At 44.1% G+C, this 16,968-nt stretch overlaps 1 protein-coding gene across 4 annotated transcripts in view; it reads right to left on the minus strand.

Annotated features, from left to right (window-relative positions):
• LOC110507646 (neurobeachin) overlaps positions 1-16,968 on the minus strand; it is a 340,890-nt gene that overhangs the window by 202,920 nt on the left and 121,002 nt on the right. For 3 of the 4 annotated variants that reach the window (XM_036965229.2, XM_036965231.2, XM_090224708.1), the window contains 4 exons: positions 16,553-16,680; positions 14,253-14,314; positions 5,229-5,293; positions 1,368-1,476 (listed from right to left, as the gene is read on the minus strand). In XM_036965229.2, coding sequence (XP_036821124.2) covers positions 1,368-1,476; positions 5,229-5,293; positions 14,253-14,314; positions 16,553-16,680 — 364 coding nt within the window. Of the gene's footprint in view, positions 1-1,367; positions 1,477-5,228; positions 5,294-10,543; positions 10,714-14,252; positions 14,315-16,552; positions 16,681-16,968 lie in introns of those variants that run through there. The other variant, XM_090224707.1, reaches the window with a different exon arrangement.

Consider the following 16,968-nt stretch of genomic DNA (forward strand, 5'->3'; position numbering starts at 1 on the left):
AGATTTGTCTTCCAACAAGACAATGATCCAAAAACATAAAGCAAAATCTACAATGGAATGGTTCAAAAATAAACATATCCAGGTGTTAGAATGGCCAAGTCAAAGTCCAGACCTGAATCCAATCGAGAATCTGTGGAAAGAACTGAAAACTGCTGTTCACAAATGCTCTCCATCCAACCTCACTGAGCTCGAGCTGTTTTGCAAGGAGGAATGGGAAAAAATTTCAGTCTCTCGATTTGCAAAACTGATAGAGACATACCCCAAGCGACTTACAACTGTAATCGCAGCAAAAGGTGGCGCTACAAAGTATTAACTTAAGGGGGCTGAATAATTTTGCACGCCCAATTTTTCAGTTTTTGATTTGTTAAAAAAAGTTTGAAATATCCAATAAATGTCGTTCCACTTCATGATTGTGTCCCACTTGTTGTTGATTCTTCACAAAAAATACAGTTTTATATCTTTATGTTTGAAGCCTGAAATGTGGCAAAAGGTCGCAAAGTTCAAGGGGGCCGAATACTTTCGCAAGGCACTGTATATATGTATATGTATAGAGAGAGAAAGAGAGTGGGAAAGAGAGAGAGCAGCTCTACCTGCTGTCTAAAAGAGGCATGACATTCCTCTAAACAGAGCATCTCCCTGAGTTCAGAAAACTGCTCCTCTCTCCTTTCCTTCTCAGGCTTCCTTCCATTTAATAAAGAAATCATTAGACACAGAAAGTGGCATTACTAAAGACTGGCTATGCCCCAAACAGAACCCTATTCCCTATATGGTGCACTACGTTTGCCCAGAGACTATTGGGTTCTGATAAAAAAGTAGCGCACTATAAAGAAAATAGGGTGCCATTTGGCATGCAGATACTGTCTAATTACTGCAGACGACCTCTAATTCCTACAGAAATCAATAATGAGAGTGTTGGTGTTCTGATGCTTTGTAGTGAGAACAGGCAGTGTGTTTGATATGTGGGGTAAGTACCGTCTCTGGGGTAGACTCATTACACTGTTGGACGGGCTTAAAGCTAATAAAGACCAGATATGAATGAAGCTGGCGTATCATTTAGTCTGCTTACTAATATTGCTAGCAGGCTGGTTATTATAATCCCTTAGAGTGGCCTAATGATAGGGCCATAATCCTCCTGGAGAGACACAGGGGGACTACAGGAGTACTGAGCTGCTGCTAATCCAGCACTATTCTCTCACAGACCCGGGATGGCTCCCAAATGCCACTATTTCTATGGGCCCTGGTCAAAATTAGTGCACTATGTAGGGAACAGGGTGTCATTTGGGATGCAGCACTGAAGTCAGTCACTCCAGAGCAAGGACTGGCGAGGCTGCTGTAGTCAGTTGACTAGGTTAGATAAGGTACTGTACCTCAAACTCAGCGTGTTTATGGACATCTTCTGCTCTCTGTCTGTTGAGGATGAACTCTGCCTCGTTGGCAACACGCACGATGTGGTCCTTCATAGCATGACACAGCAATCTGGAACAGATACAGAACTCTAGACAGTCAGTCAGTCAACACAAAGTATGCGGTCCTTAATAGCATGACACAGAATCATGGAACAGACAGACAGAAAGACAGAATACTAGACAGTCAGTCAGTCAACACAATGATGTGGTCCTTCCTAGCATGACACAACAACCTGGAACACACAGAAATAGACACACAAACCCCTCCCTTCTGACCCTCCAACCTCATCTCCATCTCTCCCTGTCGTCTCTGGCCCTGATTGCCTCCTCTCCTCCCATGACTGACTCCTCAGCCTCCCTGGTGTACACTCCACCTGCTTCTACCCTCGCTTCAATCTTTTTAATAATCGAAAACAGCCAGGCTACTATGTGGAGATGTTATGCCATTTTACACCAAATTAGGTCTGCTTTGTTTCAATTACAAGGCTTCTGATACCCTCTTTCTGCATCACAAATGGCAACCTATTTCCATTATAGAGCCCTGGTTAAATGTAGTGTACTAGTGTACTATGCTATTTGGGAAGCATCCTTTGTCTCAGGGAGAGGCCTCAGAGATGCATTCATCATACTAGTGTTAACAAGCTTCAAACTACAACTACACTCTGAGTTCTGAACAATTCTTTATCTCCTCTTATTTAGACGTTAGTGTTCTAAACTAGGATTGTAGTTATTTGGTTAGCTGGTTAGTTTAGCTAGTTGGTTAGCTGATAGGTTAGAGAGCTCTACAGGACAGGTTGGTTAGCTGGTTGATTATAGTTCAGAGGACTGCAGCTGGTTGGTTAGCTGGTTGATTATAGTTCAGAGGACTGCAGCTGGCTGGTATGCTGGTTGATTATAGTTCAGAGGACTGCAGCTGGCTGGTATGCTGGTTGATTATAGTTCAGAGGACTGCAGCTGGTTGGTTAGCTGGTTGATTATAGTTCAGAGGACTGCAGCTGGCTGGTATGCTGGTTGATTATAGTTCAGAGGACTGCAGCTGGTTGGTTAGCTGGTTGATTATAGTTCAGAGGACTGCAGCTGGCTGGTATGCTGGTTGATTATAGTTCAGAGGACTGCAGCTGGCTGGTATGCTGGTTGATTATAGTTCAGAGGACTGCAGCTGGTTGGTTAGCTGGTTGATTATAGTTCAGAGGACTGCAGCTGGTTGGTTAGCTGGTTGATTATAGTTCAGAGGACTGCAGCTGGTTGGTTAGCTGGTTGATTATAGTTCAGAGGACTGCAGCTGGCTGGTATGCTGGTTGATTATAGTTCAGAGGACTGCAGCTGGCTGGTATGCTGGTTGATTATAGTTCAGAGGACTGCAGCTGGTTGGTTAGCTGGTTGATTATAGTTCAGAGGACTGCAGCTGGTTGGTTAGCTGGTTGATTATAGTTCAGAGGACTGCAGCTGGCTGGTTAGCTGGTTGATTATAGTTCAGAGGACTGCAGCTGGTTGGTTAGCTGGTTGATTATAGTTCAGAGGACTGCAGCTGGCTGGTATGCTGGTTGATTATAGTTCAGAGGACTGCAGCTGGCTGGTATGCTGGTTGATTATAGTTCAGAGGACTGCAGCTGGTTGGTTAGCTGGTTGATTATAGTTCAGAGGACTGCAGCTGGCTGGTTAGCTGGTTGATTATAGTTCAGAGGACTGCAGCTGGTTGGTTAGCTGGTTGATTATAGTTCAGAGGACTGCAGCTGGTTGGTTAGCTGGTTGATTATAGTTCAGAGGACTGCAGCTGGTTGGTTAGCTGGTTGATTATAGTTCAGAGGACTGCAGCTGGCTGGTTAGCTGGTTGATTATAGTTCAGAGGACTGCAGCTGGTTGGTTAGCTGGTTGATTATAGTTCAGAGGACTGCAGCTGGCTGGTATGCTGGTTGATTATAGTTCAGAGGACTGCAGCTGGTTGGTTAGCTGGTTGATTATAGTTCAGAGGACTGCAGCTGGTTGGTTAGCTGGTTGATTATAGTTCAGAGGACTGCAGCTGGCTGGTATGCTGGTTGATTATAGTTCAGAGGACTGCAGCTGGTTGGTTAGCTGGTTGATTATAGTTCAGAGGACTGCAGCTGGCTGGTTAGCTGGTTGTTTAGAGATAGCAGGTCTCCGTCCCAAATGGCACCCTATTCCCTATATAGTGCACTACTAGTGCTGAGCGATTAACTGGAATTTCTGTTATTAAACAACTAATTGACTGACATTGGTTAAATTATTTGAATTTCATTTAGTTCTGCTTCTTTCTGTAAGCTCAATGAGCACATTGCGCAAATTCTCTAGAGATAAATCAAATCAAGCTCGAACTGTGCGATGTAGTAGGGAGTTGTTGTTTCCAACAGGCCAATATTCTACATAGTTCAGCGCAGAAAACGTGATAATTAACTACAACGACCATAATCCATTGCGTGCATATTTGTCTGGTCTGTGTGTTTATTTTAAGCCTGCTACGTTAGGTTAGTGTGGGCAGACATGGATAGGGAGAGAAGATTGCACGATGGAGAGGGATTAGAGAGCAGTTGCTTCCTGAAAATACACAATCTAAGTGAATGATAGTTGGTATTCAGCAGTCATAAAAGTATGCCTTATTTACTTTGAACAAACTAAAATTGTGATTTTGTCAGACAGCATAAACAGCAGCTGATTATGACTTGGAAGGAAATAAATAAGTAATCGAATAAAACAAATGTAAAATACACAACAACTGAAATATGTTATTAAAGTAAATAATTTGAATAAATTATTATTAAGTGATAAGGAGTAATGGGCAGTCACTTCCATCATGGGACTTTTATTAATAGTTTTATTCTGTGTTGTTACAGCATTCAACACACATAGCGCATTGTGCATGTTTTTTATTTATTTATTGAAACCAAATTAAAAATAGTTTAATAACCGAACCAAAACAACCTCAAAAATAACTATTCGCTCAGCACTGCACACTACATAGGTAATAGGGTGCCATTTGGGACGCAGCTCAGATGCAGGAGAAATGAGATCTGCCAGCAGCACCCTGGACAACACCACGTGACAGAGCAGTAGAGTGATAGAGTAGCCGTGCAGCAGAGAGGCAGAGTGGCCCCCACTGAGTAAGGCTCTTTATCCAGGCCGGACAGGGGGCCTGGATAAAGAGGCCGGACAGGAGGTGCCTGAGAAGGCTAAGACTGTGCTGGGTTGGGAACAGTGAGGTTGCACTGGGGTATAGCTGGGGTATAGGGCTGGAGCTGGGCAGTTTGGATGTAAGAGGGTTACACAGATGGGTCACCAGATGGAGTTGGAGGCTGATCTGTTCTATAACACCCTGCCTGATCTGAGCCTGCTACACTCACATAGAGGGGTGGGGAACACACAGATAGAGGGGAAACACTATCGTGTTGATATTGTTACATCACTCTGTCACACCAATCTTATTTACCTTAACCCCCATAGAGCACAACAATTCTTACATGATACAGTACAGCACCCCACGCTCTAGGGGCCAGCAGCTTACTGCTAATCTATTGCTGCCACTGGACCTAACAACCTGTTCAGAGCTGGTGTGTGTGTGTATCAGAAATCCACAAAAGTCCTCACAAGGATAGTAAAGCAAGGAACTATCTCCCTCGTGAGGACATTTTCCATGTCCCCACAAGGACAAAGGCTATTTTAAGCTTAGGGGTTAGGGTTACAATTAGGGTTAGGGGTTAGGTTTAGGAGTTAGATTTATGTTCAGGGTTAGGTTTAGGGAAAATAGGATCTAGAATGGAAATACATTTTAAGACATATGGTGTGTATGTGTCTGAATATGATACATACCTTCCCTCGTTGATGAGCTCGATGAAGGCGAGGCCGGCATTTTTCTGGATTGAGTTCTGCCACTCCTAAGACAGAAGGAAGAGAAGAAGAGGAGAGGAAGATAGAAAGAGGAGCGGAGAGGAGGAACGTTGGATAGTTAGTTGTTCATACTGGCTCCATGGCTGTATGTCAGACAAAGCCTTCCACAAAGTTAAGTGGGGTGACCTTTTCAAGACGCTGGAGAGATTCAGTTTTGGCGAAAACTTTTTGACTTGGATTAGAATACTATATTACTCTCTGATAGCTTGCGTGTGTACTAACAACACCTACTTCAAATACTTACCCCTCTGCCACAGAATTAAACAGGGCTGTCTGCTGTCGCTTTTGCTATTCAAACACCGTCTGTAAACAGTGCAAGACGTAAAAGCCCAGAGCTCATTACATTCTAATCAGCGCTAATAGGCGATGGCTATAAAAACATATCAATGGGCTAATTTTCAATAAAAATCACATGGAGGCAATAAAGTAACAATAAGGTAGTAATAAAACAACAATTATGGAACACTTTGCCAAGAAAGCTTCACAAACCAGAAAAACATTTCCAAAACGAAAAAACCTGCACAATAAAATCAGCCCCTTTAATGCAATAAAAAGCGACAGAGTCTCTGAGAAACACATGGATCTCTCTGCAAGGCCAGTCTCCGTTGCAATTCAAATGGACATCGCACATTCCATTTTTTCTAATTGAAGTAACAAAACAAAGAAGGCATTAAGGTCATTGAATCCTTTCAAAGAGATGCGCTGGCTATAAAAAGCTGAATCTCTGCCCTGCATGTGTGAGTGTGCCTGCCCTCTTCAGATGCATCCCAAATGGCAACATATGTACTACTTTTGAGGAGAGCCCTATGGGCCCTGGTCAAAAGTAGTGCACTAAATAGGAAATAGGGTGGCATTCGGGACGAGATCTTTCTCTGTGAACAGATCGGTAAACACAGGAGAGATGTAATCGGGGATGAAACTGTATCCTCTGCCTTAAATACAGCCATTTCCTCCGTCCGCACACTGACAGATGACTGAGGAGAGGGGAGCCATCTACTGAGCCTAGAGCGGCTACGGCCCCAAGGCCACGGCACCCCCCACCCTCTCCCCAGCACCATCACTACCCTGTCTGGGAATGATTAAAAAGCCGTTTGGGAGCGGAGGAGAGGAGAGGGCCTTGCACTGTGGGAACCTGGGCTCTCTGCTCACTCACTGTGGAGCAAATGGAAGGGAAAACACAGGCCACAGTTCAAAATACAAAGAGAAAAAAAGAAAATAAATATAAAAGGGGAAAAGTTTCCCAGTTGTCAATGCTAGCCAAGTGTCAGGTATAAAACCAACTGAATCTCATGCATAGAAGAGGCTAACAAATTAGATTCTGCATCTCAGAAACAGTAAGAAAATCTCTGTAGTTCCACACCGCCTTTTGGAACAGAGGGTGAGGCTCTTTAGTTATGTGTAGCAGAAAAGCAAACATTGTGTGCGATGCAAAATTCAAAGGATTTCAGGATAAACATTTGTGACTGCAGATTGCCATTGTCTAAATAGTGTATGGTAGCATGCCATAGTTCCTGTAGTGTGGGACAGACTGCACCAGGCTAGAGAACACAGTTCCACCTCACATTACGTTACGGTGAGAGAGACGGTGCTGATATGCTGGGCATCTGGTCTCCACATCTTTTTTTCCTGACCTCTATCTCTCTCTGTCTCTCTCTCTGCTACATCATCCGCTGTTACTGATTTGAACAGGGCTCATGTTCGGCCCGTCTTCTGAGGATCTGCTCGTACTGCACTCACGTGACAAAAATATATATGGAAATCAAAGCAGATGTGTCTCATGCAGCGCCAGGAAAGGGACATCAGGTAGGAGGGGGAAAACTCTGAACCGATGGGATCTTCTATCTTGTCTAACTGAGTTACGGTACAGTAAAATCCCTAGTTACCGTTACAGTGGGATGGAGCTTCAGATGTTTTCTTCCTTTGAGTTTTTTTCTGAGCAGCAGGGCTCCAAAGGGGCTGGGCTGTGACTGCAGGGATTTGGGGAAAGCCCATTATTGCCTGTTTGAACGGAATTAGGCCTGACATGCTTCTCCAGGAGGAAGTAACATGATCCTTCATGTAGAGGCAGAGAAACAGAACCCATAACCTCTGTCTATGTGCTGACCTGCAGAACCCCTGGTGATGGTCTGACCTGCAACAGAACCCAGAATATTTAGCTATGGGCTGACCTGCAGCCAGGTTAATGGGCGTAGCTCAGGAGCTCAGATAAGAAAAGCTGATAATCTGTGGTGTCTGGGAGTGTTTCACCTATGAAGATTATCCTATTGGTTCAGGGTTCCTGAATTTTATAATTTTAAATTGTTTGTTACACACAAGCCTCTTGTTCCTCTGCAGCCATCCATACTCCCAAACGTCAGTAGGCGTCAGGCAGACAGCAGTATTGAGGTATCTCAATCCAGGCTGAAGTCTTTTATCTGCTCTTCTCTCCATATCTGGAGGCTCTCTGTCAGTAAATCTCCCAGGATCCACTGCAGATCATCTGTGTGTTTAAGCTGTTACAAGAAACAAAGCTGTTTGACCTTCTCATTCACCAGGCCGTCTGTGAAGAGATACAAAGAGTGTGCTGCCTATCCGAGCCCCATAAAACCCCAGCTCCATACAACCGTGTCCTAGCCCCATTTAGCCCCAGTCTCCGCCCCAGCCACATACAGCTGTGTCCTAGCCCCATACAGCCTTGTCCTAGCCCCATACAGCCTTGTCCTAGCCCCATACAGCCTTGTCCTAGCCCCATACAGCTGTGTCCTAGCCCCATACAGCTGTGTCCTAGCCCCATACAGCCGTGTCCTAGCCCCATACAGCCTTGTCCTAGCCCCATACAGGAAAGTTACTACTGATGGAATCAGATCAGGATTAACAAGTTCCACTGTGCTCATCCCTGCCAGTGCTGCTGGATAAAGCTAGCTGTGGTTCCAACTCAGGCCAAGCATATCCACTTTCAGCTTTGTTGACGGGTCGATATCTCAGGCTGGGTTTCATCCCAGGAGTCCCTAATGACAGGAACTATTGGAGCCGCAGTAATACTATCTGTGTCATGGGTGGGGGGAATGGGGGGGGGGGTTACTCTGTGAGGGGGGTATACGGCTCGCTGACACTCCCAGCCCTCAGTAAATACAGGAGGTAGGAAGAGAAGGTAGACATCCCAGAGCCACAGTGATAGGTTAGCCTCCAGAAAGACAGACAGACAGAATAGAGAGCAAGACTCAGGGAACATTCCCTCAGAAACTTCAAAAGAACAGCAGTAACAGCGGGATTCACTACTGCAAGGCTCGGGCAGTTGTGTGAATAGAGAGAGAGGAATGTTCCTTAATCTCAGCCTTCTAATAACAGATGCATGGGTATGTAAGGGATCTGACGGGCTGACCTGCAGAACCTCTGGATATGGGCTGACCTGCAGAACCTCTGTCTATGGGCTGACCTGCAGAACCTCTGTCTATGGGCTGACCTGCAGAACCTCTGTCTATGGGCTGACCTGCAGAACTTCTGTCTATGGGCTGACCTGCAGAACCTCTGTCTATGGGCTGACCTGCAGAACCTCTGGTTATGGGCTGACCTGCAGAACCCCTGGTTATGGTCTGACCTGCAACAGAACCCAGAATATTTAGCTATGGGCTGACCTGCAGCCAGGGTAATGGGCGCCGCTCAGGAGCTCAGATAAGAAAAGCTGATAATCTGTGGCGTCTGGGAGTGCTTCACCTATGAAGATGATCCTATTGGTTCAGGGTTCCTGAATTTCGAAATTTTAAATGGTTTGTTACACACAAGCTCTGGGCTCTGGGCACCGCACCTCCTACTGCAGCCTCCATCCCTGCAGACTGGATACTTAGCGGGAGAGGCACCACCAATTGTCTTCCTTATGGACTCACTGACTGGCCCTGCAGACAGAAGGTATGTTAACTATCTCCTATTCTGTTCTTACTGCTACATTGAGACTGTGACCCGTTGAGATGTAAAAGACTTAACCAATGGTTTATATATACACTAGATGACTGATAGAGGATGATGTCTTGACACTCCCCCAACGTCGTAAAAATATTTAGGAAGCTATAGAAATGCATTTATTAATGTCTACATTTGTTTTGCCACATTTATTCTATTTCAGACACCTTAATGCATACTTGTTTTGTTATATTATGTGAGCTAAACATAAACATGAAAAATATATTTAAAATAAATCCTTAAAGTATATATTTTTTTAGATTACAAATGTTACTGTCTACACTGCAAGAACAACTACTTAAATACATGCAATTGTGTCCCTAAAACATTTATTTGAAATACTGTAGAATTCCATTCACTGCTCCTAATATGGCCGACTGGTATCTTCAAAGCCTCTCAATGGCCAATACTTTGCCTTCAGAAGTATTCACACACCTTTACTTTTTCTAAATTTTGTTGTGTACAGCATGAAGTTAAAATTCATTACATTTAGATTTTGTGTCACTGATCTACACACAATACCCCAAAATGTCAAAGTGGAGATTTATTTGTAGAACATTTTAGAAATGAATAAACACTGCAAAGCAGAAATGTCTTGAGTCAAAAAGTATTCAACACCTTTATTGTGGCAAGCCAAAATAAGTTCAGGGGTAAAAATGTGCTGAACAAATCGCATATTAAGTTACATGGACTCATTCCGTGTTCAATAATAGTGATTAACATAATCTCTGTTCTCCACACATACACTTATCTGTAAAGGTCCCTCAGTCGAGTCTTGTATTTCAAACACAGATTCTACCACAAAGACCAGGGAGGTTTTTCAAACCTCACAAAGAGCACCGATTGGTAGATGTAAAAATATATAATAATACACATTTAAAAAAGCTGACCCTGAATATCTTTTTGAGCATGGTGAAGTTATTAATTAGGCTTCTGATGGTGTATCAATTACACCCAGTCACTACAAAGATACAGGCGTTATTCATAACTCAGTTGCAGGAGAGGAAGGAAACTGGTCAGGGATTTCACCATGAGGCCAATGGTGATTTATAAAACGTTACAGAGTTGAATGGTTGTAATTTGAGAAAACTGAGGATGAATCAACAACATTGTAGTTACTCCACAATACTAACCTAAATTATAGAGTGAATTGAAGGAAGCCTGTACAGAATAACAATATTCCAAAACCTTTTGCAAAGAAATAAACAATTTGTTCTGAATACAAAGCGTTATGTTTGTGGCAAATCCAACACAACACAATACTGAGTACCACTCTTGCTATTTTCAAGCATGGTGGTGTTTGCATCATGTTATGGGTATACTTGACATTGGCAAGGACTATGGAGTCTTTTTAAATAAAAACAAACAGAATACAGCTATAAGCATAGGCAAAATCCTAGACGAAAATCTGGTTCAGTTTGCTTTCCAACAGACACTGGGAGACGAATTCACCTTTCAGCAGGACAATAACCTAAAACACAAGGCAAAATCTACACTGGAGCTGATTACCAAGATGACATTGAGTGGCCTATTTACAATTTTGACTTAAATCGACTTGAAAATCTATGGCAAGACTTGAAAATGTCTGTCTAGCAATGATCAAAAATCTACTTGATAGAGATTGAAGAATTAAAAAAATAATAATGGCCAAATATTGTACCATCCAGGTGTGCAAAGGTCTTAGACTTACCCCCAAAATACTCACAGCTGTAAATGCTGCAAAAGTGCTTCTAAAAATTATTGATTCAGGGGTTATGAATACTTGTGTAAATTAAAATATACAATTTCATTTTTTTTCTCACTTTGTCATTATGGGGTATTGTCTGTAGATGGGTGAGAAAAATAATCGATTTAATGCATTTTGAATTCAGGTTATAACAAAACAAAATGTGGAATAAGTCAAGGGATATGAATACTTTCTGAAGACACTATACATCATTGGGCTTAACTAGAGGAGGTGATCAGTCCCACATGAGGTGGAGCTGATCCACTATGAGGACAGGGAGGAGATCAGGGGACAGGGAGGAGATCAGGGGACAGGGAGGAGGTAAGGAGACTGGGAGGAGATATAAGGACAGGCAAGAGGTAAGGGGACAGGGAGGAGATAAGAGGACAGGGAGGAGGTAAGGGGACAGGGAGGAGAAATGAGGACAGGGAGGAGAAATGAGGACAGGGAGGAGGTAAGGGGACAGGGAGGAGGTAAGGGGACAGGGAGGAGAAATGAGGACAGGGAGGAGATAAGGGGACAGGGAGGAGGTAAGGGGACAGGGAGGAGGTAAGGAGACAGGGAGGAGGTAAGGGGACAGGGAGGAGGTAAGGAGACAGGGAGGAGGTAAGGAGACAGGGAGGAGGTAAGGAGACAGGGAGGAGGTAAGGAGACAGGGAGGAGGTAAGGGGACGGGGAGGTGGTAAGGAGACAGAGAGGAGGTAAGGAGACAGGGAGGAGGTAAGGAGACAGGGAGGTGGTAAGGAGACAGGGAGGAGATAAGGGGACGGGGAGGTGTAAGGGGACAGGGTGGGGGTGAGGACTGATCACAGAGGGGTGTTCCATGAAATTAGTCCCTTTGGGTACTGTAACTTTCTGAATTTTTTATAATTTTTTATTTCACCTAATTCTAACATTATCATGAAGAACACATGTTCTATTGAATTAAAAACATTTCCCATCTCAAGAGATTCCATTAAAAAAAAATACTATAGTAACTACCTACAGTTGAAGTCAGAAGTTTACATACACCTTAGCCAAATACATTTAAACTCATTTTTCTCAATTCCTGACATTTAATCCTAGTAAAAATTCTCTGTTTTAGGTCAGTTAGGATCACCACTTTATTTTAAGAATGTGAAATCTCAGAATAATAATAGAGAGAATGATTTATTTCAGCTTTTATTTCTTTCATTACATTCCCAGTGGGTCAAAAGTTTACATACACTCAATTAGTATTTGGTAGCATTGCATTTAAATTGTTTAACTTGGGTCAAACGTTTCGGGTAGCCTTCCACAAGCTTCCCACAATAAATTGGATGAATTTGGGCTCATTCCTCCTGACAGAGCTGGTGTAACTGAGTCAGGTTTGTAGGACTCCTTGATCATACATGCTTTTTCAGTTATGCCCATAAATTTTATATGGAATTGAGGTCAGGGCTTTGTGATGGCCACTCCAATACCTTGACTTTGTTGTCCTTAAGCCATTTTGCCACAACTTTGGAAGTATGCTTGAGGTCATTGTCCATTTGGAAGACCCATTTGCGACCAAGCTTTAACTTCCTGACTGATGTCTTGAGATGTTTTCCATCCTCATTTTCCATCCTCATGATGCCATCTAGTTTGTGAAGTGCACCAGTACCTCCTGCAGCAAAGCATCACCACAACATGATGCTGCCACCACCGTGCTTCATGGTTGGGAGGGTGTTCTTCGGGTTGCAAGCCTCCCCCTTTTTCCTCCAAACATAACGATGGTCATTATGGCCAAACAGATCTATTTTTGTTTCATCAGACCAGAGGACATTTCTGCAAAAAGAACGATCTTTGTCCCCATGTGCAGTTGCAAACTGTAGTCTGGCTTTTTAATGGCGGTTTTGGAGCAGTGGCTTCTTCCTTGCTGAGCGGCCTTTCAGGTTATGTCGATATACGACTAGTTTTACTGTGGATATAGATACTTTTGTACCTGTTTCCTCCAGCATCTTCACAATTTCCTTTGCTGTTGTCATGGGATTGATTGGCACTTTTCGCACCAAAGTGCGTTCATCTCAAGGAGACAGAACGTGTCTCCTTCCTGAGCGGTATGATGGCTGCTTGGTCCCATGGTGTTTATACTTGCGTACTATTGTTTGTACAAATGAACGTGGTACCTTCAGGCATTTGGAAATTGTTCCCAATGATGAATCAGACTTGTGGAGGTGTACAGTTATTTTTCTGAGGTCTTGGCTGATTTCTTTTGATTTTCCCATGATGTCAAGCAAGTTTGAAGGTAGGCCTTGAAATATATCCACATATACACCTCCAATTGACTCAAATTATGTCAATTAGCCTATCAGAAGCTTCTAAAGCCATGACATCCTTTTCTGGAATTTTCCAAGCTGTTTAAAGGCACAGTCAACTTAGTGTATGCAAACTTCTGACCCACTGGAATTGTAATACAGTGAATTATAAGTAAAATAATCTGTCTGTAATCAATTGTTGGAAAAACTACTTGTGTCATGCACAAAGTAGATGTCCTAACCGACTTGCCAAAACTATAGTTTGTTCAAGAAATTTGTGGAGTGGTTGAAAAACAAGTTTTAATGACTCCAACCTAAGTATATGTAAACTTCCGACTTCAACTGTATTTAGTCCCAAATAAAGTAACAGGGCTGACGATTTCATCTTAAATCAGCCATAAATAGCCTTGTGACAGGGAGAATTGTTGTGTTCACCACGAAGGGGAAATTGAATGCAAGCTTCACAATGTTCTTTTAATTGTTAAAATATTTGTAGCCTGTCATCTATGGTTAGCAGGGTTGATGTGTTGTGCTCAACCGACATAGATCTCCACTTTTTTTTACCTTTAATTCATTTATCAAAGCAACAAAATAACTAGGGCTTTTGAATGATGTGAAAACGTTGAGAAATATTGGGGTTCAGTGGGTTAAAATCTTTTGAATTTTGGCACTTTAACAAGTCTTTCTTTATATAAAAAATCTGATTTATTGAGTTTTCAATGTGGTCTATATTAAAGGGTTTTTCATTCCTAAACGGAATATTGGTGCAAAAACTCTATTTAAAATATCAAAGGGATGCAAAAGGGACTCCTTTCGTGGAACGACCCAGAGAACTAGAGCTGGAAGCATCCTCGTCTTCAGAGTCCATCACAGGAAGGAGAGGAGGCCAGAGGGAGAGGAGAAAGGAGGGAGGAAGAGATAGAGACGAGAGAACGGAGGCAGTGGAGGGAAGAGAGGGATGTGGGAGGAAGGAAGAAGCAGAGAGGGAGAGAAAAGGAGGGATGTGTGAGAAGAAAGAGAGAATCTCACCTGAGAGCAGAGCAGCATGACTAGTTCTACTACGGAGGTGCTGGACTTCATACACACCAAACCTGGTGGAGCAGACAGGACAGGACAGGACGAGACAGGGTTAGAAGCAGAGTTGTCATACAACACACAGGACAGTTTGGCTTGGCTCAACAGTTCCTAGCGCCTTCATATAAGTCACTGCGAAACCTCTCCATTGACAGGTTGGAGGGGCTAACATTGTACTCATTACCAGAGAAGAAGACACTCTGGACGACTCATTATAGGTTGGTGGGGCCAGGACCCGTTGGCATGGTTGCATGAAGATGTCAGTCAGTGTGATTGACAGCATGAGTCAACAACCAGAGATGAGATGTCAACATGTTTATAAACACACAGACAGAGACCATCTCATGCATGTCAAACATCTCTTCCGTTTTACCGTTGATGCAAAGAAAGAGCTTGCCAGGATTGGAAAGGGGAAATGACCTTACATGTTACAATAATAAAACAATATAGCTGCCTACAAACCACTGAGATAGAGACAAAGTGTGTGTAACAAATGGCACCCTATTCCCTCTATATTGAATTCATGTTGACAAGAGCCCTATGGAGTGCACTACATAGGAAATAGGGTGCTATTTGGGATGGAGACAAAGTGTACTGTTGTATAATGTGAATCTTGCACAGCACTGAAACAGTCTGAGCCTCTAAGACTGTTGTAAACAGGGGATGTTACCTGACCCTCTCTAGTTCACAGACAGCTACAGATGACCTATTACACACACACACACACACACACACACACACACACACACACACACACACACACACACACACACACACACACACACACACACACACACACACACACACACACACACACACACACACACACACACACACACACACACAGCTACATTCAACCACAGCTGACCTCTTGTGACTGCAATGACCAGTTCTCCCATCACTCCGCTCTCTCTGACACAGGGGGTCAGGTGGTAGGGTGACCCTGGCCCCTAGCGCCCCGGCCATACTCTGGTATGCTGGCCTAATGACCATGGACCCTGGCCGTACAGTGGTACACAAACTATATGTGTTCTATTTAAACAGGCTCTACCCCTCTGACCATGCCTTTCCTGTGAGCAGGGCAGAGTTAAATCACTGGGGTGAATGTGGCATTGTGGAGCAGTGTACTGGTAGGGGGGGAAGGAGTGGAAAGGCAGAGAGAGGAGAGGTAGGGAGGGGGAAGGAGAGCAAAGGAGAGAGGGAAGGAGAGGAGAGGAGAGAGGGAAGGGGGAAAGAGAGGAGAGGAGAGAGGGAAGGGGGAAGGAGAGGGGAGGAGAGAGGGAAGGGGGAAGGAGAGGAGAGAGGGAAGGCCATCACAACGACAGCTCTGTTCGCCCAGGGGCCTCCCTCTCAACTCCAAGTGTATCATGGGCCAGGGGCCAGGCCAGGATGTCTGGGCATGATTACCACACTGACAACATGTCTAGAGAGGGGGAGAGGAGGGGTGATGAGGAGAGAAGGAGAGGAGAGGGGGGTGGGTGAGGGGGCACTTGGGGCGTGACCCCGGATAATTTGAGTGATGTATGGATGGTAATTACTACTAAATGGAGAGACTTTCCACCAGGGCCCTGATTCAGGAAAAACAGCCACTTTTCCTTGGTAAAAGTCTGGGCAAAGCATCTCAAAGTAAGAGTGCTGATCTAGGATCAGGTCTCTACTGTCCATGTAATATTATTCAGAATGAACTCTAAGGTAAAACTGATCCCAGACCTGATCCCAGCATTTCTACTATGGTATGCTTTATGAATACTGGCTCTATTGTGTTGATGAAGTGTGTTGTGTTTGCCTGGTTTGTACACAGTCTGTGCTCAGCATGCCAGGTGTGTGTGTGTATCTGTCAGCTTGGCCAGCGTTCTGACAGAGGCAGAGTGAAGGGATCAGACAACATTCACACCTTTCAACTCTCCATTAATTGTTTATTGTGTGTGTGTGTGTGTGTGTGTGTGTGTGTGTGTGTGTGTGTGTGTGTGTGTGTGTGTGTGTGTGTGTGTGTGTGTGTGCGTGTGTGTGCGCCTGTGTGTGTGTGTGTGCCTGTGTGCCTGTGTGTGTGTGTGCCTGTGTGTGTGTGTGCCTGTGTGTGTGTGAGTGCCTGTGTGAGTGCATGTGTGTGTGTGTGCGTGGTAGCCCTCTCGGGCTACATTACTAGACATCCAGCAGTGACACAGCAGCCAGTGGACAGACAGAGGGACAGAAGAAGACAGACATACTAAGGGATAGACAGAGGGACACACAGAGACACTATACAACACCTATACCTTCTATGAGCAGCTCCTGACCATGGCTTCCCAACAGGGTCCTAGAGAGGAACGGTGCAAAGTCCACAAAGATCTCCCTGAGCAGGGGGGCCACCTTCTCCAGCGCACGCTCCAACTTAGTAGTGATACTGTGTGACAACAGCAGGGAGAGAGAGAGGGAGAGAGAGAGGATGACAGAGTGGAAGAGACAGAGAGGAGAAAGACAACAGCAAACAGATGAGAATAAGGTTGGCTAGGGTTGAGCTGTGAGCTGAGCAGAGTAGAGCCCTCCACCTGGGTTAGTACATGAGAGTTAGAACATCCTTTCAAATCAAATCAAATGCTATTTGTCACATGCGCCGAATACATCAGGTGTAATAGACCTTACAGTGAAATGCTAACTTACAAGCCCTTAACCAACAATGCAGTTTGAAGAG

The sequence above is a fragment of the Oncorhynchus mykiss genome, chromosome 27 (assembly GCF_057628025.1).
Source record: "Oncorhynchus mykiss isolate SJ-2025 chromosome 27, ASM5762802v1, whole genome shotgun sequence".
NCBI lineage: Eukaryota > Metazoa > Chordata > Actinopteri > Salmoniformes > Salmonidae > Oncorhynchus > Oncorhynchus mykiss.